The sequence below is a fragment of the Montipora foliosa genome, chromosome 6 (assembly GCF_036669935.1).
Source record: "Montipora foliosa isolate CH-2021 chromosome 6, ASM3666993v2, whole genome shotgun sequence".
NCBI lineage: Eukaryota > Metazoa > Cnidaria > Anthozoa > Scleractinia > Acroporidae > Montipora > Montipora foliosa.
The window spans coordinates 45,059,959-45,082,157 of record NC_090874.1 but is presented as its reverse complement, the minus strand read 5'-3'; the positions used below and the strand labels follow the sequence as shown (position 1 = coordinate 45,082,157).

Below are 22,199 nucleotides of genomic sequence, written 5' to 3'. Positions count from 1 at the left end.
GGTTATTTGTTGATGTCTTTTGCTGGTTCACTATGCTTCTTCCCTTAATCAAGATATTTATATATTAAAAAAAATTATTTTTTTGAGTACTGCCATCAATAATTCTTAGATATTTGTGAAAAACCAATACTCCCCTCCCCTCCCGTTGAATTCTTGAAGCAAAATATCAGCGGCCTTTCAACAAATAGAATAACACGGTATATAAGGCGTCTTGCAAAATGGCGAACGAAGGAGAGCTTCAAAACTCTTCTGAAGAAACACCCGTAACTGGAAAAAAGACCTCGATTTTCAAGCGATTTCGACCTCTCGATCCTCCTTCAGGTTTTATCGGACGAGTCTTAACACGATGCCTTATCGTCTTATTAGGCTGGGCAGTTTTGTGGTCTATTGTTGGTCGCGATCTATTACCAGGCGGCCAGGGTGCATTTAGTTTAGGGTACGCCGAAGATCTTCGGCGTGGGTTTTAAAATTTTGCGGCGTACCGGCGTGCGATCAACAAAATGTCGGCGTACTGAAGCGAGTGATAAAGGCAATATTTGGCGTAGTGTGCTACCAATGGCGTAGACTTGTGGCCTATTCGGCGTACATTTTAAAAGCCCTCGGCGTACCTTCGGCGTGGGGTCTATGCGGAATGCACCCTGGCCAGGCGGCAATATCTTCGGAATTTTCATCGTCATAGTTGTTGCTGCACTCGGGGGATTTTTAACAAGAAAACTCTCCAAGGACGCTCTGCCATCTCTGTTAGGCATGCTTGTTGTAGGCTTCATCCTTAGGAATGTGCCAGGCATTGATGTTGCCAATGATATTGACAGGACATGGTCAGCTACGTTGCGAAGTATGGCATTGGTCGTAATTTTAACACGATCTGGTTTGGAGCTCGATCCAGGAGCTTTAAAAAGACTAAAATTCGCTGTGATCCGCTTGGCTTTTTCTCCGTGTATAGGAGAAGCCATCACTGTTGCTATAGTTGCAAAATTACTTTTCGACATGCCTTGGCTTTGGGGATTTCAGCTTGGGTGAGCGGAGTTGAAACATGAGTTTCAGGCTATCCATAGAATTAGCGCCACGTTTCCTAACGTACTCGAGGGGTTGCGGGAAATGGAAAGAGTGTATCCCTGAGAATGAGTCCCTGAGAGGCCACCAAAACACCAAGCTACCAAAATATCTACCTTCATCATTCCTTTAGGTAACCGGTCGTTTCGCCTCCTAGTCGTTTCGCCTACAAGTCCTTTCACCTACACCGAGGTTGAGTCGCCTACAAACTTAAAGTCGATTCACTTACACGTGTCAAGTAGATTCGCCTACAACTTAGTGATAAAAACTAATGTGCAAGATGTTTACATAGTGAACAGAAGATTGGCATTAAAAAGACCAAAGTAAAAGTCTGAACAGACAAGTCTTCATTTACCTTATTTAACTACATCATGGAGAGTAGCAGGTACAAAACATAGGTCACAGGTCATTGTTTTACCAATACAGAAAGTATCCTAAACATTCTTAAAATCTAACCTTGGGCCTAAAAACCTTTTTTAGGACTAATTAGGCCTAAGGTTAGCATTTATGAATGTTTAGGATACGTTCTGTATTGGTAAAACAATGACCTGTGCTTTGTACCTGCCGCGTGGAGGGCCATCATGAGACAAACCAAAAGACACTTTAGACTTTTTTGGTTGACACTTCAAACTCTGAATAACAAGGTTTACAATCTCACTGGTCGTTGATGGCCGCTTTTAATTTCAAAAAGCATCCCCCACCCATTTCTCCTTGTGGCTCTAACAATCAGACAACCTTTGTATTAGTTATTTATTGATTCATTTTTAGATTTGTCAACTTCGTGTTTAGGTGAATGGACTCATAAGGGAAACGACTTGCAGGCGAAATGACCTACAACCTACCCTTATCTTTTTTTCTACTGACAAGCCACCAAGCTGCCGAGCCATCAAAACATATAGAGAAAGCAAAAAACAAAAAGAGGTTGGCTGTGTAGCAAATATTTCAACAATGGTGTTTGGCGAACTTTGAATGTAAAACTAAATTCCACTTGCTATAATTGTACTGTTGTGATGAAAAAATTAAATTCCACTTTTTAAAACTTTTTTGTTTCACTCAACTTTAATTTCCCAGGAGAGAGAAAACACACGGAAATGGACTGTTACCATGGTAATGGTCCATAATTTCAATTCCCAACCAAAACCTAGCCAATCAGAGTGATCCATTTAGCCTGAGAATTGCTTTCCATATAATAACCCGGATAGTAATGACGAGAGGCCCACACAATTACAGGGAAAACTCTGACCAGGATGGGAATAGCAGCTGCAACCTCCAGATTAGATCACAGTTGCTCTACTGACTGAATTATGAGGTCAGACCGGATCAACAATAATAACTCAAATAATTCCTTATCAGTTTATTTAATTTAATTTCTTTGGGTTTACAGGCAAGCAAGAAGTTGACAAGTTAGAGTGTTTTTTAGACTTGAGCTATGATTGTCAATACACATAACTGGTGAAGGCCCCTTTGTTCTCGAAATATTTTAATGGCATGATAATTACTCATGTGCGCTTTAGTCTCACTGAATGGTATATAGAATACGTTTTGCATTGGAGGCAAAATCATGTTTGATGCTATTGACTTTCTGTTAGGTTTGTTCTTGGAGCTGTTACACCAGCTGTTGTTGTTCCTCAACTTTTGACGTTGCAAGCAAAAGGCTTTGGTGTTGAGCAGGGAATCCCCACTTTAGTCATGGCAGCGTCATCTTTTGATGATGTCATTGCCATTAGTTTGTTTGGGGTTTTTCTTGGTATTGCATTTTCAGAAGGTCAGTGAAGAACCATTTTCACAGATTTTAGTCTCTATTCTGGCATTCTTGGATCATAGTACCTGTAGTTAGACAAGAGAATGGAGGGATTAGGAAATTAAAATTAATTTTTTTCTCGTTTTATAGGAAATGTTGTGTTTAACATTTTCCGAGGTCCAATTGAGCTTTTGATGGGGGTGGTATTTGGAAGCCTGGTAGGGATGTTATGTTGGTGGTTTCCAAACAAAGTCGAGGTACAGTACTAGAATACTATGCAAGTAAATGAAAACTGTTGTTTTGCAGAATAAAAATGTGGTATTGCAATCGTCCCATAGTTCTGCTTACGAAAGAGACGCCAATATAACCTGGTATTGTTGTCTCACCTTCCCGGTCTATGATTGGACAAAAATTTGAAATTGACATTGTAGCATTAAAATTAGTAATGTCTTTCTCGCCAGAGTTCTAAAATTTACGGGCATTGCTAGAAATTCAGTTCACTATTGCCGCAAATTCAGTTCATGCTCCCTCGGGAGTACACTTATCCTCTTGACATCCATAAATGTGGTGAGAACAAAATTAATAGTACATTTAATTTCCACAGTGTTTTAAAGTATTACAAATCTGTAAAAATATGACACAGTTGCCCTTATGTTGACCTTGACTGTTGAGAATTAATATGTCAATCTGTTACGAATTGATTTTTTTAGAGTTTTATGTATGTGATGAGGGATTGCAATACAAAATTAATTGCTATACCGCACTATATCCTCCCAACTAGCGGTCAATACAATGTGGTATTAGTGTATCAAAATCGCACTTAGGTCCTGTTTACATAGAGGTGGGATAACTCCCCTAGACGGGTAACCCACCTGTCCATATAAACTCTTATTTTTTCAGCCTCACGTTTACATGATAGGTGAGGTAACCCTCTGAGAGGCATGTTGCCTGGTCTGCCAAACTGGGTAACCCACCCAGTCGAGTTGTGTTTTGAATTGTAAACGCTTGAAGGTGGAGTAACTCGCCAATCCGAGGTTGGCTTGTGTCACAATATACTGCTTTTGGCAGAGGCTTTGCAGCAGTAAAAGTGATAATAAGAAGCCACAGCACTAAAAAGTTGAAGCAAGAGTAGCTAGTGAGAGTAGAAGAGCATTAATTTACTGCCAAAATGCGTCCTTCACCCGCAATTTTGCTGTTTATGTACTTAGCGACCATGCAGTAGCCTCGAGAAAGGTCACCCCAGGACTCTGGGGTGGTACGATTGCATGTGAACGCAAGCTATTTTTCGAACCCACCTACCTGGGTACCCCACCCCCATGTAAACAGAGCCTTAGTTTATATTGCAAGTTGCAACCTTCCTGTATCCTACCTTTACTTTATGCTCCTCTTGATCCAATGGTTTTCGTTCCAATTTCTCGTTGGATTTCAACCAGGTTAAGACTTTTAAACGCCTGCTTCGGAGGCCAATGGAATCGTTGTCCAGAATTTAACTTTCCAACTTGCAAAACGACATTATCAGGAGTTCCGATTGCTCTACCACTGAGCCCTGATAGCGCCTGCGCACTAGTCATCGAAAGGACAGAGGTTCAACCTGTATTAGAAGCACTTAAAATTTTCAAGTATACCCGAGCCGTCATAGAAAAAAATACGTCTCCTCGTTCGTTTACTGGGGATAACATTTTCTTGCTCTGTATCTGTAAATGCCAGATTTGGGACACTTTTCCTCTTACATAAACGTTCATGACCATGCCCTTCAATTTAGATTTTTTTCCACTCAGGGTAACATAACCCAATTTATTTTGGTTTGTCAACAGCCAGACAGGTCTCGCAACAGATTTGTGATTCTCCTCGGCTGCGCCTTACTGTCTGTGTTTGGAAGTAACAAAGCGCAGTTTTCTGGCGCTGGTGCCCTTGGTGTCTTGGTGATGGCTACAGTGGCATCTTATGGCTGGGGAGACTCTGAAAGGGTTGGTTGATCTATACTGTTGTTTGTTTCAGTTATCGACCAGTTGGCCCTATTCATTGATCATTGGACTGTCGTTCGGCAAATTGTGGGTTAGAAACATCTCTCGCCGGACCAGCGCTCGGTTTCTTGAAATAACCAGTCGAACCTTCGAGTGTCCTCTGGTACATGCAGGCGCGACAATCCGAAGGCCCCCTGCCGGCTGCCATCGCCTTATTGTTCATAACCCTAATGAAAGTCAAAAAACCCACACCTTGTCCGCGACGAGTCGGAAAAAGAGTAGACCGTCCTTTTTATATCTTGGTCTGGTAGCAAATGTCAGGAAATAATAATTTTTTAATGTTATTACTTATACAGGGCAAAATTCATAAAGTCTTGAGGGAATTTTGTGGTGAAAGCAAAGCACGTATCTAGACATGTTAAGGAGACCCTAAATTACGAGAAAAAATTTGTTGGCACTTCAGTAATCTGCTGGTACAGCAATTATCCACCTTTTAATAAAGAGCACTGAAAGTGCAGGATGAAAACGAGGCTAGTATTCTTTTATGAATCTAAACCAGTTTTTCAAGCCAGATTGTCAAAAACTGTTATAATCTGTCGTCTGAAGTTTGAAAAGAGAAAAACTGTGAACATTTTGGAAGTTAAGGCCAAGAACGTGGATGCACGCGAACACTTAAAAAAAAACAAACAAACAAAACCAAAAAGTTGTATTACTCGTAAGCACGTGCCGCTAAATTAATTTACCTTGACGCTTAAATGTCCTTTAACGTGGAAAAAATTCTTGTTTAAAGTTTTGAAGATTTTATTAAATGTAGTCATTGAATTTCAGAGAGGACTGATAAAAGAGATCACAAACGTTTTACGGTCAGCAGTTTCGGCATGAAAAATAGAGGACCGCCATATTTTCTTACAGTCATTATAGTGATGCTCTTTCCTCGCGAAACTCGTTCTTTTATGTTTATCTCGATTATTTTTGCACAATAATGGAGCCTGAAACAGTTACTGAAGTTATTCCACCAGCAAAAGTTGCAAGATGTGAATGCATCGACTTCTCAAGATGCATAATATGCCAAACGCACACATTCGAGGAGCTGGTAGAGGGACCTGTTGCTCTTGAAAAGGTTTTCCAATTTATAAGAGAACGAGCGTCTTATGGCGATGGAATATATCCCGAAACGTGGAAACGGCTAGAAAATACTACCTCACAAGATCTTGTAACAAACTCGGCGGCATGGCAAAGGAGGTGCTATCAAGACACATCCCACACAGGTAGCGATAACTGTAATTGTGTTACTCTAGTGACAACCAGATTGCTTGATTTACGATGCTTTCATTATTTCCAAATCTCTTCTACAATTTAAAAAGTACTTACAAGCTGCAAATACATTTTTGACATTTTAGTTGCTGTAATTGATTTCTTAATATTCAAGTGATATACTTTGTTCTGTATAGTACGTACTATATAATATTTACAGGCATGGTGGGAAGGGCCAAACAGCGATATCAAAGGCAGTTGGCAGCAGCTGGTTCAAAGAGAAAATCTTCAGAACAGCTGTCATCGGATTCTTGTAAATTAACTTGTTCGTAAACAGTTCCCTTCAACAAAGACCGGTGTTTCTTTTGTGATGGAGAAACATCTTATTTGAATCCATTAAAACCGAAAATGCTGGTCATTCTCTTTACGAAGCCATTGAGGAAAAAGGAGGTGAAAAGCTTAAAGTAAAGTTGTCTACAGCCGTTGACGCGCACGATGCCCAAGCGATTGACATTAGATATCACAAACGCTGCTGGGCCAGTAATGTCACACACGTTCTTCGCCGTATGGAAAAGTAGCCTGAGTACTCTACTGTTAACATAGCTGACAAAATGACCGCTAAGATAGAATTTCTAAGTATGACAGAAAAAGCTTTGACAGATGGAGAAGATCTTAATGTCGCAACATTGCAAGAAGCATACGAGAGTGTCATGCCTTCAAACAATGTGAATAGCCCTACGTGCAGTCGCAAAACATTGAAGCAACTCCCGCTGAGCTGAAATACAAGAAATAGGGTTTCATAAACCTGTTCGAGTATGCAAATATGAAATAGAAAGCATCAAGAAGACAAGAGACGCTGCCATCCACCTGGTAGAAAATACATAAGTTGACGTGAATTCTGATATGAAAACGCTATTCGATGCAGCTGCTGTGCTCAGGAAGGCAATGAAGAAGTGCCAAAGTTAGAATTTCAAAGGTTCGCTGAATAGCATTTGCCTAAGGAGCTGCGTACCTTTTTTCGATGGGTCGTGCAAGGACCAAAGCGTGTTGTCTCTGCTGAGAAAAAGTCAACTGAAGTTCATAGGGGCACCATGAGTCTTGCCCAAAATACCATAGCAATGTTCCTGACAGACCGTCAAGTTAGCAACAAAAAGTCTGACATTCTAAGATCAGCACGGGAAATGCCACAACAGTTAGCTGTCGGGTTAGCGATCCACCAAGCAAGTAGAAGTAAGTAGATGATAAATATTCTTCACGGTTTTGGAATGGCACCAGACTACAACAGAATCTTAAGGGTGGAGACACGAATCGAGAGAAGCGCCATCAAACGTGTGGTGGACAACGATGGCGTGTACGGCAGCACGGTTGGGCCTGAGCAGCAACCTGGTTATGTTCTAAGCATCCCAACATGGTCAGGTTGTCACTCATTGATTAGTCATACAATGCTAGTGACCCGAGTCGGGACACCACCTCTCATTGCTGCTCCTGCTCATGAATGGCAGACCCTGATAACAGTATCGATGCAGGCCCAAAAGATCAATACGAAAGTTGTTGGTCCGGCAAAAAAGACTGTGGTGTCAATCGACATGGGCCTTTACAAACCCACAAAGCAGTTACAAATGGCACGTAATGACTTAAACCACTTCGTTTTTCTATCTGGAGAACTTCACATTGTAGTGGCACAGCTTACAGCTAACGGATTGTACATTGACAAGAGCGGCATTGACCTGTGCTGGATAGAAGCTGGTCGATATTGAATCGGCAACCGTAAAAGAGATCATGGATGGTAATCATGTGAGGAGAGGAGAAAGAGCCCATGTTATTACTCTCCAAGCCCTGTTTACACTATACCACGAAGCCTTTTCACAGCAACACCCACACTTGACACTGATGCTTGAGAAAGCTGCTCAAACGCTTAACCAAGCCATTACAGGATTGGACCAAAGCAAAATAGAAGAGGCCCACGCACAGCTGGCCAGCACCATCAATTCTTTAAAGGTCATGAAGGAAATGAGCAGACTTGATGCCAGAAACTGCAACCAACCACTATTCAGAGTGATGAAGCAATACATGAAAATGGTATTGGAAATGCCGCAATTCATGCGTGCCGTTCAATCAGCAGACTGGGAATTACATTTAGTGACTCTTGAAACATTCACCAAGTACTTCGTTGCTCATGACAAGGTGGACTATGCACGAATGATTCCCGTGTATTTAGGAGAGATGAAATCACTGAAGGAAACAGATCCTGAAAACTACAATGAGTTCATGGAAGGAAACTGGGTGGGTAACAAAAACCCAGATGTACCCTTCTGGGCCCTTGGTGCTGACCACGCGTTAGAGCACATCAACCGAACAATGAAAGTCAGTGGAGGATTGGGGGGTATTACCCTGAACCCAAGTGCCCGAGCGAAGTTCTTTCTCATCGCGCCAGAACTTGCGAGACTTGCCAAGAGGCTCAAGATATGGTTGGACTTTCTTCAAAGACACCAAAGCGATACCATGAGCTTTCGGCCGCTACGTTAACGGACCAAGAAAAAGCGCTCGAAGACCTTGTCACGACGTTCAGATGCTTTACTAATCCCTTTTCAGAGTAAAGTAATGACCTATTCAACCTAGTTACCAAAGACGTCGTGCTCGAGAAGGAGAAGATCTCTGCAACAAAGTCACATTGGCCAGAAACTGTTTGAAGCATCATTTCTTTATGACCGCATTCAATCAAACAAAACAAACCTGTGGGCACCTATGAAGAAACATAAACTCAGTACGTGGAAGGACATGGGTAAGAAGATGAAGCTGTCGACTGGAGATACAGTGGTGGAGCCACAAGAGGACATATCCTTATTCGCACGAATGATGTTGGTAAGCAAATCAAGACCTGAGATCAACCTTAAAGAAGCAATTGGTCAATATGGGTTTTCTGTTGTACCCAGATCGTTGTTTGCCGCTGATGGGACAATGCACCTCTATTCCATGAAGAGTAGCTTGATGGCCATTCTTGAAAAAATCGCTGTCAAAAGGGCTGTTAATAGTTCTACAGGTAGTGGAATGGATCCATCCCTAGTCGCTGAGCCATGCTCAAGGCTCAACACTGACAACCCAGAACCTGCAGCAGTCGCTTCAGTACAGATGAAAGTTGCAATTGTCGATGCTATGACAGAGTTACAGTCGATTAAAAAGCCAGATGAAATTAAGACCTTTCGGCACTTAGCTGACCACTTCATCACCCATGTCTTGAAGAAGTACAGTGACACTGATGAGGTTCGCATAATCTTTGATAGATATATATGACGTGCCATCATCACTGAAGATGGCCACTCGTGCGAGAAGACAAGGAGGACAGCACCCAGTCGCGTATCACATCACAGACACCACAAACAAAGGTTAAGTCCCAATGAAGTGGCTGTTGTCTCATGTCAACACAAAAACGGAACGTCTTATCTTTCTCTGAAGATGATCAACAGCACGCAAACGATTGGAAAGCGTATAGTTGTGGCATGGGCAAGTCAATGCAAAGCTGCTTACAAAGACATGTCACTCCTCCAGAGCAATCAAGAGGAAGCTGATTCGAAATTAGTGCTGCATGCCCTGGATGCAACAGCCTCAGGTGCTAGTAGAGTCCACATCTCATGATTTACCAGACACTGACGTTTTTGTCCTGTCTCTGAGGCGTTATCCAGAAGTGTGTGAGGATACTGCTTTCGTAAATGGAGTTGGAAATAGGCATCGTGTCATTCCACGACAACCAATAGTTGAAGTACTCGGTCCTGAAAGAACAGCAGCCTTGCCAGGATTCCATGCAATGAGTGGAGCAGATAACACGGGTAGCTTTGCATGAAAAGGAAAGCAAGCCTGTTGGAAAACGTTCTAGGAAGCAGGTCCAGAAATTATCACTGCTCTTGCAGATCTTGGCACCTTGGCACAAATGAAAACCCGACTGAAGCTACCGAGGCTGCCCTTGAGCACTTCGTCTGCCAATTGCATGTACCCAATACATCGATTATCAAAGTAAAGGATGCTACAGTAGGTGGTGGTTGTTCAGGAAAAAACAGGCACAGTCTGACAGATTGCCTCCCACCAAGGCTACCCTACCTGTAGCATAATGAGAGCACACTACCAGGTTATGGTATGGAACAATGACAAAGTAGTCAACCCTGAATTACCATCGCCGCAAGATTACGGTTGGATGCTGGAAGATAACGAATGGTTGCCGGTGATAACAAGACTGGCACCAGCACCAGAAGCAGTAATCCATTTAGTGAAATGTGGATGTGTCAAGCAAAGATGCAAAACAAATCTTTGCCAATGCAGAAAGGCCGGCCTCAATTGCACTGATCTATGCAGCTGTTTTGACAATGGGGAGAAATGCGAAACGAAGAGCATATCGCTCTAGTGGAAGAGACTGATAATGAAGATAAGAGCGATGTGAATGATGATGATGATGATAATGACACCTTTTAAGGGCAATTTAGAAAGTCATTGTTGACAGGAAAACATTTTATCAGTTCACTTTTTAAAGGAACTTTGAGAAAAGTATATAGCTACAAGTACTGTTTATCAAATTTGCTTCCACTTGTAAGTCAAATGTTTGGTCACGTGACCTAGAATGAATGCAACATTCTGCCACTGAATATCAAGGATGCCAAATTTTAGAGTGAAGGTAAGTTTTAGTTAGTTTAGAATCGTCTCTTATAGCTAAAGGACTTAAAAAGAAACTTTGCCTCGTTTGCATTCAATACGTTTTGCTGCTGTTGACTAATGAGTCCCATAATAGCCGTAAGACTAATTGCTGGAGTGCCAACAACATTTTTACTTTCTTTTACGGTCTCCTTAGCATTTTTAGGTAGGTGGTTTAGGTGGTTTACTTTCACCACAAAATTCCCACGGGGATAGATCCTACACAAGCTCGCAGACTATCATGGTTTGGTAGAAAATGTTTGGAAGTATTCGCTATTGGTTAACCCCTCACAAGTAAATAGTGCTTTTTGCGTGTTCTAATTAGTTAATTCCACTTTAATTGTAACTGCAAGGCATTAGATGATGTAATATAATGAACGGAAATCAAAACGCACTCTTAAAACCCCGACATTATGAAGCAAAAAAAAAAACACTTGAGAGTCATGGGTGACGCACGCTCTCCGCCAAACTCGTTCCCAGAGTCTCTCTCTGGGAGGCAGAGAAGATGGACCCTGGAAACGAGGTTGGCTCTCCACATGTTCCTAAGCCTATTTGGCCTTTGCAATGTAAACGTGCTAGCAATTCCTTATATTACCAACGAGACAGTTAATGTAATACGTAGTTTGCAAATTTGTATCAGAGAGCTATTTTGGGTACCCAATAGTAGTTGTAATTTGCAACTCAACTTATTATTTAAGTTAACAATAACACATTAACAATAGAAATGTAAGCGAAAACCTTGCACACTTTGTATCAGATTCTCTTGCATGACACATGGAAGTTTTTTCACTTGTAGAATTCTTGTTTTGCAAGATACAGCCATGAATTATATGTCAAATTGATCAATTAATAGTGTACTTTACAGACAATATTATTTCCTTTGAAAATTAAATGAAATTGGTCACAACTCGGTTGTCACAAAACGAAAAACAAACTGCTCACGCCGGCCGAAATTGATAACAACACGTACGCTGGTTCAGTCTCGAGCTCGTTCACTCAATATAGAACGCGCTGGATCGAAAATAAATATTAAAGAACACTAAAAGCAATGTTCAGAGAGATTAAGCATCACGCTTACGTGAACCGGTAAACGTCAGCTTGCCATTTCACGTTTCACGTAAAATGGAATGAAGCTTGTAAACATTGTTTGTAGAAAAAGACGCTATATTGAATGAAAATCCTTACCTGTCAAATTTTGCGAGTTTCGATGAAGCTGTTTTGTGAGTAAATAGAGAGTCGACGTGAGTTCATGAGCAAATCGCGGTAAGGAGTCAGTTATGAACGATCTGCAATAACGAAACCTAACTTTTCCTTTTTTGACTTTGCGGAAAATGGTTTTGGGGTTCTTTTTTTCCATTGACAACTTGCTATCCGTGGAAGAAAAACGAGCAGGAAGTTTCACGTATGTACGACAAACGCCAAAATGCTTACTTTCACGTAGAAGCGGCAACCGGCAAACGCGAAAATGGCGGGAAAATCATGGTCACGTGGTCACTTTTACGTGCTGCTAAATCTCTCTATTATTTAAAAATATCCACGTGAACGATATCGCACATCAAAACACACGCTTTCATTGATTCTTGAAGTCACATTATAAGCGGCCTTTGTTCCCTTACCCGGCTTACATTACATTTTCTCTGGAGCGCTCGAAAATTTTTTCTGCAGACACAATAGCCTACGTAGCTGGCGGAATATTTTATCGCAGGATTATTTTAACACTCGCGAGTACGATGGTTTTGGCCGAGAGTGGGCCGCGACTGGCATGGAGACTAGCAGTCTTTTCACTCGCGGCTAAAACACAACGGAGCAACCATTGATTTACTCCTGCGTGTTTAAATAATTCTGCAGTAAAATATCCCGCCAGCTACGCAGGCTGCATACACAACACACTCACGCTTCGGCTCTATTAAGGCTGCCGCCTCGTCAGCCTCGCGTCGTCGCTCGGCTGACTCGGCAAAAATTCGTAGAGGCCGCAAACTTTCGTAAGTTGATTACTCTCACTGCCGCCGGAGATTTTGTCATACATACTGGTTTGGTCGCCAGCACACTTCTCTCTTTCGATATTCTAGTAGTCTCCTTACTTTCGATTCAAGATTTGTTTGACTCTTTTCTTGGTGTGTTTTTAGGCTCCGGTTGCAAATGTTATGGCCATAGTATGGGAATTCTTTCAGCCCCTGCTGTTTGGTTTAATAGGTGCTGAAGTCAGCCTAGAATACATGGATAGTACACTAATAGGTAATGTTAACTGACATTTTTTTCCTTTGTTGGTAGTTAGTATGCGCCCTGTTTCACGCGCTTAAGAGTTACGCAGAACTCGTTTGTGAGTCTTCCAGAGGACAGCTGTGGCACTGAAAGAAGCATGAAATCGAATGATACAGACGATATTTTCAGATGAAAGTTAAAAACGTTTGTTCGCTACAGTCCATCCGTTAAAACACTGCCATCTCGTAATGTATACAAATATCACCGCAATTCAAGGATTTGAATGTAGATTTAAGGAATATATTCAAAAAGATAATTTTATGACAAGATGACAAGCAACAGGCTTCGGTTCCACGGTTAACGCGATTCTAAGTCCCCGGGGCTAAGTCTCTCCATTTTCTCCTTTTAATGCGGTGTCTCGATACATCACGACAATGAGGTAAGCTATTTTGTTAAGATTTTTTTCGTGTAATACGGAATATCCCATACAAATCGTCTTATCATCGGCCATATTTGTTTTTACCACTATTGCTTGTAATCTCGCAATGTGATTGGCTAATTTGCCGTTGTCGATAAGAGTCTAGACAACGCTGCCGCATCATGCTCACGTCAATTTGTCACGAAATGCATGCAATAGCCAATCAGGAACGCTCATTTTGGAAAATAAGCCAATCATATTGCGAGAAAGTTAGACAACGCTTGCTCTTTCTTCGTGTCATGATTTTGGTCACGCTCTGAAAGAAACATTTTCTTTGGCGTTGAATATTGTGGTAAAAAACAAATCGAAAGTGGTTCAGCGTTGTCTGTTGTCTGCGCCTCGTGAGTCCACAACATTTTGACCACTGTGATGACGAATATCGTTGTAGATAAGAGTACAGACAACGCTGAACCACTTTCGATCTGTTAATTCGAGCAACTCTCACCCGGAGTCTGCATGGGTCGCCCTTGCCGAATACCTCGCAGACCGGTTGTCAAAAGTCCATATGATGTCAAGTGGTCTCGTGTTTTTTCCTCTTTCTTTTCAGGCAAAGCCTTTGCTTTGCTCGCCATAGCAATGGTATTTAGATTGATTGTCACCTTTCTTGTGGTGTCTGGAAATAATCTCAGTGTGAAGGACAAGATATTTGTGGCAATTGCTTGGTCACCAAAAGCCACAGTTCAGGTGAGACTACCCGATTCTAGCTATATTTATCCTGAAAACAGATGTCAACTTTGATTTTCGGCGTGCTCAAAACGACGTTTGTTGCCGATGCCTTTTGGGTCTTATGAACCACTAAATCAAACGGCAAATTCCCAACAAGGAAAGCCTTTTGGGGGGGTCTAGAGACAGGGGCCCACAATCTGCATTCCAAGACAAGAGTGCTGTTGAAATTGGCCAGTATCAAGAATACCATAATATTCTTTGTTTGTCCGTCCAACATTTTGCGTAAATATTGTTTTTATTTTCTCTTGGGACTTACAATAGTTCCAAGAGTAACTGGAAATAATGCTTATGCAAAATTTTGGAGGGGCAAACAAAGAGTATTATGGTATTTTTGATACTGGCTAACTGGGGAGAAGAGCAAGGGGACACTTCGTGACGTTTATTTGAAATCTGCGTGTATCCAATAAACCATTTTCGAATTCTCACGGCTGGACTGGATCTCGTATGAAATGGAGACTAATGCGGGCAAATCTTTTCAAATGCAAATTAATTTGCCCGAATTAGCCTCCATTTCATGCTAGATCCAGTCCAACCATTAGAATACGAAACTGGCCTATTAGGGGCGTTTCTGGACATATCTGAATGTGACAGCGTTCACCCCGTAAAAACTTTGCGCGCACAGTGGAATGGTAAGAAACTTGGGCATTGGATTGAGATTATGACCCATTCCATTTGTTACTTTGGGTTTGAGAGACCTCCATTGTTGTGGTCTGGGCTCCTTTCACATACATGCGTGGGTTGGGTGAGTGAGACCAATATAAGGACTGCCAGCGGCGCCTTTACAAGCTGACGTCCGATCTCACCCTAAAGAAAGAATTGTAAACCGCCATATGTGCGGTATATATCCGCAGTTCATATATGATCCATTTCATATATCATTTCATCGTTGATTCATTCCTCACGGGAACATTAGAATCCACAAATGACCAGCTCCCAACGTCAGTGGCTTCATAGCTCAGTTGGTTAGAGCGTCGCACCGGTATCGCGAGGTCACGGGTTTGAATTTTTCAGGACTTCTCTACGCAATTGCAAAAATTGCGTTCATAACTGCGAGGATCATAGCTTCACGTGATTTCATATCCGCAGTTCATATATGATCCATTCCATATATCATTTCATCGTTAAGTCCTTAACCATAACCATATCTTCCACGTGACGAACTTTGGCTTAAATTTAAAGCATTAATGACAAAAGCTTCAAAAGTGGCAAGGATTTACCAGAACTGCCCCAGCTAGTTCCCTTCAGCCGGCTCTTTTCCAGTAACTCCAAGTGCGAAAATTACCCTTTCATCTTCTTTATTTAAAACTACATACTGCCAAAGAAAATTCGCTCTTGGAGCCTTTGACTCGTGCATTATCGCAAGAGTGAATTAGATAAGAGTGTTTATCTATCACTTTGCGGTCTTGCCCCAAAACAGTTACAAATGGATTTATTTTTACATACACTTTGCACGCGAAACAAACAAAGGACCGCCAATTTTAACCAATCAAAAGGAGCCATGTCACGCGTGACTGCTTCTGCTATGTTTTTTTTTTCAGAGACATAAGTGATTTTCGCGGGAACGGATATTCTAAAAATAGACTCATTTTTGACTTTGCTGGGGAGCCCACCCATGCCATGACAACACTCTTATCTAATTTACTCTTGATTATCGTTATACCCATTCTCTTTGTACTTGATTTTTACAGGCCGCCATAGGTTCGGTGTCACTGGACATTGCTCGAGAACGGGGATTCACTGGAATGCGCCAAGAGGAACTTGGAATGCAGGTGATATTAGTTAACGGCGTGGTCCAGTGGTTAGGGCGTTGGGTTTGCATGCGGTTGTCCCGGGTTCAAATCCCGTTCTGGGGCCCGTTTCTCGAAAGTCCCGAAACTTTTCAGGGCATTTTCGTGTGTCACAGTTCCTTTTGTATCTCAAGAACGGAGAAGATTCAAGTCATCAAACTTCACAGACATATTTCTTTTAGTTAACTTGAAAACATGTTAAAAGATCGCCTTTCCAAAACAAGCGGTTGGCAGTTTCACAAATGGCTTTTCGGGCCTGGGACTTTGGAGAAACGGACCCCTGGCCTCTGATTAGGATTTGTTTAGGGTTGTCCCGGATTCAGCTCTACCACGCTTTGTAAGTAGTCAAGTGGTTGCCTCCTGCCAGTTGTGGTTCTTAGTCATGTGGGGTGCCTTTGAGCTAGCTTGACAGCTAAGTGCACTTTCACTATAAACAAAGCATTTATATTTATATTTTTTTTACAAGTCAAGACATCAGTGGTGTTGAAACAAAGTTACTTCGCTTGTGCTTGTACCTTGCTCATGTTACAAACTAGTTGTAGTTACAGCATTGTGAAGCATGTCTAGAGAATTGCTGTACTGTGATTTTCATAATTCTGTGGAATTTCACCTTCAAGCGCTAAGCGCCAAACTGCGTTTTGGTTTTCCATCAATCAAGTTTTCCAACATAGCTGGGAAGATCGACTCCGCCTCAAGAAAGTGAATTGGAGTCTTTGTTTAATTTACAGCTCGAATACCATCATGATATCTTTTTAGGGGTTCGTCATTAACTACAATATTGGACAAAACTCGTTGGGAAAATGTGACGGTCTAATTTGCCTGTGTGATAAAGATTAAATTCTTCCTACTTTCCCCCTCCCCCCATTCCAGTGTTGGTTAAAAAACGGGCAAAGGCTTGCACACTATGTTGCATGAGTTCGAATGTACGAATGCAACTTGGGAACCAAAGATGCTGATTGGTAGGTTATGTCATGCTTCAACCGATGTCGTTTGATTGATAGAAGCCAAAACGCAGTTTGGCCGTTGGCGCTTAAAGGTGAGATTCCGCAGAATTATGAAAATCGCCATAATGTTTCCACCAAATCAGGTTTTGCAACACTGACATTCTGGTTTGGAACACACTACAGATTCTGACCATAGCAGTGTTGTCCATTGTCCTCACGGCCCCAACAGGAGCAGTGGCGATTGCGGTCTCAGGCCCTCGCCTCTTACAACAGGCCGAGACGAGAAAGCAAAAGACTGGAGACAATGACCTGACAGAAGCTCTTTTTGATGGTCATCTCACAGATGGTTTGGAGTTGAATGCCATGGCGTGAGGAAGGAAGACTGAAATGTACACGAGACTATGTAAATAATTATTGGCCTCTCATGTTGTTGTTTATTTATATTTAAGTCGGTCAATTTAAAAAACATGAAATAAATAACAAATATATTATTGTCTCCTTTGTTTGGTGCAGTTAAACGTTTGTGTTCTAAAAAGGTTGGGCGCCGTGAGCTTAGCTTCATCTGCAATGTCTATATGAGGACTGTCCTAATGCGATGTAGCAATTCCCATTGCTGCAAAGAAGTGAAGTGTACAGGCGTCCCCAAGATAAACCAGTTGAGCTCTTGGAACAATTACTTAGTGTTAAATTTTTAAAATCCTCGAATGTGGTCGTTGGAATAACATGGTGAGCGTTGCCTTCTTGAAATTGTCTTTTGCCCTGAATGTATTGGTGGTCATTCAAACCTGAAGTTCAGAGTTCGAGAGCAAACGAAAGAAGACCCTGGGGGAGAGTGGTAGCGCACGGGAGAGGAGGACTTGGGTACGGAGAGTGTAGATTGCACATCAATGAAGAACCAATGCAGAGCAGAAAGAGCAGGAAAAGAGGACGATCCAGTTTATCATTCACGCCATTCTTGTTCAATTTAAACAACACTTCTACCAATCATGGTTGCTTCCGCAGTCTGTGACAATTATTCTATCGCCGAAAGCGCAACGAAATGGAAATAACTTACTAAGGGGCGAACCATTTTACTTTTGAGGGGGAGGTGGGGGGGTTGGAAGATTTTGAAAAAAAATTCCTGCAGCCTCCTAAGCAAAGAATAAAATCCATGCATGGCCAGGTCTGAGAAAGAAAAAAAAACATGCAAGCGTTGTGTAGAAAAAAAAATTCTTACAAATCATACAAGGCCCATCCCTACCTGTGGTCTACCAAATCTGAGTCGTTTAAATACAAGCTATGCTCTTTTATTCAATAAAGCGAGTTTTCTCAAAAATGGGAGTTTACTGAGTTCATAGAGTCTTATAAATATTCTATAATCCTTTCTCTGCATGGCAATCTTTTATATCATCAATAAATAATATTATTATTTCGTTGATATGTGACCAATTGAATCAAAACTCTTTTATTCAGTTGGGAATATGATTGATTCAAGGCCTTGTATCATCAAAATTGATTGTAATAAACACTATTAAACCAGAACATTGTGAAAGCAGAACCTTGTCATACTTCGTGGCTCTACTGACATTATATATAATCCACAAAAAGCAACTTTGAGTTGATTGTTGTACTGAACAACTGCCATAACAATAACACTTGGATTCTAAAATATAAATACTGCATTTATATTCAAGTTAAAAAACAAGCAAACAATAAATAATAGCTAATATTGAATTAAAAAATAAAAAACATTTTCTTTTAATATATGAGTTTTAATATTAAGTGAATTTCTATAAAAATATGTTCTTAAAGAGGGTATAAAAGACTACTCTGTCTCAGATTTATTTTGCTTCCTTGTTTTTTCTGGAATTTTTGTCTGCCTTAATTTTAACATACTGCTCCTGGACAGTTTTCCCAAACTTCTCCTGGCAGGTCTCAAGGACTTCAGTTACTCTGTCTAATTCACTAATCAGCATACTTCTTGCTGCTTCTAGTGCTTTTTCAAGCGGTTTGTAAAATCCATGGCCCTCCTCTTTACCTAGAAGCAATCATGCTTGTTCCCAGGGTTCTCTCCTACTCTTGAACCCTGGGAACGAGATTGAGAAGCAATATCATAAATTTTTGTCACTTCACGTAAAGCCATTTATTAAATACAAATACATAACCCTAACCCTTAAATAGGAATTCAAAAAGTTTGGAATTGAGTCAAGTTCGATGGATATCAGGGACACAATAATTTTGAGTACAGTAAACATCTGCATATAGAACGTTTGATTTTGATGTATTTCAAAGTTATTCTTTGCATGGTGCTCAAATATACAAGGTATTTTTTCCCCAGTGTTTAGGGTTCTCAGTCAAGATTCAGATAAGACACAGATAAATTTATAGCATGCCTTTGAGAGATTATTGACATTATTTATAGACTAAATCGACTATTGTGTTTAACTAACCTCTTTTCACAACTCCATTTTCAGCGAGTGTGTCTGAAATAGCTTTCCTGTCGTAACGATCATAGTGCTGGCAATACACTGCATAGTAAACATTTTACAAAGTAGAAACCACCATGAAATGCAGGATACTCTTTATTTTAAAAAAAATCCTTTGAGGTGTGTCTCACTCCCGAATGGAGTGAAAAAAAATCCTGCAGAGGATAATCTCCCAAAAAAAATTAATTGCGTTGCTTTTCGACTGAAAAAAATATGTGCCTTGTTGGTCAGTTCTTGCCACTGAGAAATCTTCCACCCTACCCTACCCCCCCTCTCAAAAGTCAAATGGTTCGCCCCTAACAGTTCCCGAGTACGTGCGAAAATTTCCGACTACTTTCATTTCATAAACCAGGCTCAGGAGACGGACATCTTGCCGATCGCACCAGGTTCTATAACGGAGCCACATGTGGGACACTTCGCTGTGACCTTTTGAGATATCTTGCACATGCGCGGAGAGCAGGGTCTACTCGCTGGCAAATCCGATGTGTTACTGCAGTAGTCCCAAGGTTCATTAACATACCATTTTCTTGGAGGGTTTGGAACGATTTCTTTTGATTTAAAAAATGTCACAATCTGCCGAGAGATGTTTGCGGAGATCTCGCGAACCTGTAAATGTAAATGGATGAAATATTTTTAGTGCAGGGAAATGAAGTAAAGGTAGTTAAATCAGACAGAGGAAAGGATATGAGTACTACCAAAAATATGGAAAAGTGAGTATCCTAACTTTCATTGCGACCGTTTACTTTAAGCGCGTTCCTGTGGGGTTTTGGTCTGGCTCACACCACAGGATTTTACTCGACCCCTTCGGCAGTTCAGACCTTTTCTTTTGTCTTCTAAGAAAGATCTATTGGAAGTAGCCAAAACGCGGGACAGGGGCCAGGGCCGGGGTCGGGGTCGGGGCGTTTTTTTTCCCACATTTTTTTTTTGTTTCAATTTGTGTCGTTATTCTCCTGTACTGTTGTTTTCGAATGACCGGCATCTGTCCTTCATTTATGGTGGAAATTAGCCATAAACATTGAGGAACTTACGGAAGCTATGAAATTAAATTAAGGGACATCTTAGTTTTTTTTCTCGAAATCGGACTTTGTTTTTTGAAATTAAGATAATATCCGAAAATGCTGAAATTGGAGTTTATGAAATATACGCCAACTGCCAGAAAAATTGAAGACTCGCTGAGTTCCACACTTACAAATAGCATTGTAATGTTTACTTCTTGAGAAAAAAAATAGAATCGCAGTTCCACGATGATCGTCACGCAGTCAGGCAACGTTTTCATTAGCTTGTTTGTTCGTGTTGATGTCATGTTGTTGTCTGTCTTTACTACAAACGGTTTGTTGCAAAGCCAGAGTCGCACGGGAACTTGCTAGTCAATTCTATTCGCACGTCAAGGGATCGAATCCAATATCACGATAAAAAATACAACAACATTGAAAACAATTTTGCGAAAACAAGCAAATTAGAACGTTGTCTGACGACTATCGTGGAACAGTGGCTATGTTCTGTTTCGTTTTTATTGTATTGCAGAGAAGGTTTTTAAGAAGTAAACATTAAAATGTGGAGCTCAGCGAGTCGTTAGTGTCTCTAGGAGTTAACGTATATTCCCCAAACAAACTTCAATTTCAGTCTGAAATTCTCTTGATTTCGAAAAACAAACAAAGATGTCCCTTTCGTAGCTTCCGTATGTTCCCATATTTTTTTGACTAATTTCCACCATAAACGATGGAAAGATGCCGAACATTCGAATATAACATTACAGGAGAATAACGACAACAATTGAAACAAAAAAAAATTGGAAAAAAAACGACACCCCGACCCAGACTACTCATCCGTTGTCCAATGGATGGTTTGCAGCCAATCTCCACGGACTGAGGTGACAATGGTATTATTAGCCTGCGAAGCTGGGGGTTCTTTTTGGAGCGCGAGAGATTTCAAGCGGCGCAAGAAAACCGCTCGAATTCTCTTCCGTTCCGAAACAACAGAACCGCCAGCTGCGCAGGCTATGATATAATGTCAAGAGATTATGAAGGTACCTTGATAATCTCTTGATAATGTACAAAGTGCTGGTGGACCAATGAAGGCAGCTAATGAATTTGGGATATTTGAACTGAGAAATGGACATGAAATGAAAGATAGAAGGATCATCACAGTTAGATAAGAGACTTGAGCAGTTGCAAGCCAGCCTTCAAAGGAGCTAATGAGAGAATGATCCTTTGTTTTCGTCCACCAATCGGGAGTCAGTTAAGATCTACGACGGCGACGTTTACGACAACGTCACTAACAGCAACGTCACTTCAAAATATAACTTTGCATTACCCAACGTCTTTACCAAATAATCCATCTCGTTAACGTCCTACAATCTATCCTAAAAATAAATTGGCACGAGCCGTTTCAATGTAAAAAAGGAAAATCGTATGCTCACGTCGTTCGTCGTTACAACCTCAAATTTGGTTACACAGAGTCAGGGGCGTAGCGAAAATATACGCATTATTTTATCTGTTTATTTATTTGACCTATTTACGTATTGAATGATTTAAAGATTTTTCGGCGAAAAGCAACTTTTACACATGCAAGGATCCTCTGTCCCATGCAAGAGTTTTCTCTCATTGTATTGCTGCGTTTTACGAAAAGAAAACTTTGTGAAGCGGAACCAACCAAACTTCCCCCTAGAAAACATGGAAAATGGCATTTCCGAGGCCCCAAAAAGAATTAACCACCCAAGAGGCTCGTGTCTTAGGCGCTCGTTTCACCACGCCTTTCTTTGCGTACCTAATTGGACAAACCACGCTACGCCCTTGAGAGTACCGTAAAAATGTGACGTAAAATGCGTGCCGGACGTGCAGCACGACTATTTGTCTTTTTCTAGCCAATAATACTCTTGTTTTGTGACGTTGTCGTTGCCTTGGCCGCC

At 41.1% G+C, this 22,199-nt stretch overlaps 2 protein-coding genes across 4 annotated transcripts in view; one reads left to right on the top strand and one right to left on the bottom strand.

The window, feature by feature from the left end:
• Positions 1–138: 138 nt before the first annotated feature.
• LOC138007486 (sodium/hydrogen exchanger 9B2-like) lies at positions 139–17,325 on the top strand. The gene is made up of 9 exons (XM_068854439.1): positions 139–411; positions 647–1,016; positions 2,643–2,818; positions 2,945–3,051; positions 4,609–4,761; positions 12,816–12,924; positions 13,917–14,053; positions 15,784–15,864; positions 17,010–17,325. Exons 1-9 carry the CDS (start codon positions 219–221, stop codon positions 17,196–17,198), a joined length of 1,515 nt encoding a protein of 504 aa, XP_068710540.1. The 5' UTR covers positions 139–218; the 3' UTR covers positions 17,199–17,325.
• Positions 17,326–19,567: 2,242 nt separating this feature from the next.
• LOC138007485 (copine-1-like) overlaps positions 19,568–22,199 on the bottom strand; it is a 15,241-nt gene continuing 12,609 nt past the window's right edge. For all 3 annotated transcript variants that reach the window (XM_068854435.1, XM_068854436.1, XM_068854437.1), the window contains exon 9: positions 19,568–19,897. In XM_068854435.1, coding sequence (XP_068710536.1) covers positions 19,646–19,897 — 252 coding nt within the window. In that variant the 3' untranslated portion in view covers positions 19,568–19,645. The remainder of the gene's footprint in view (positions 19,898–22,199) is intronic.

What these genes read in the sequence shown, in the direction of transcription:
- LOC138007486 (XM_068854439.1), top strand. Translation starts at nt 219, where the DNA reads ATGGCGAACGAAGGAGAGCTTCAAAACTCTTCTGAAGAAACACCCGTA. An exon ending in GCTGGGGAGACTCTGAAAGG is followed by an intron (nt 4,762 to 12,815) that starts GTTGGTTGATCT and finishes GTGTGTTTTTAG; the next exon opens with GCTCCGGTTGCAAATGTTAT. An exon ending in CACCAAAAGCCACAGTTCAG is followed by an intron (nt 14,054 to 15,783) that starts GTGAGACTACCC and finishes TGATTTTTACAG; the next exon opens with GCCGCCATAGGTTCGGTGTC.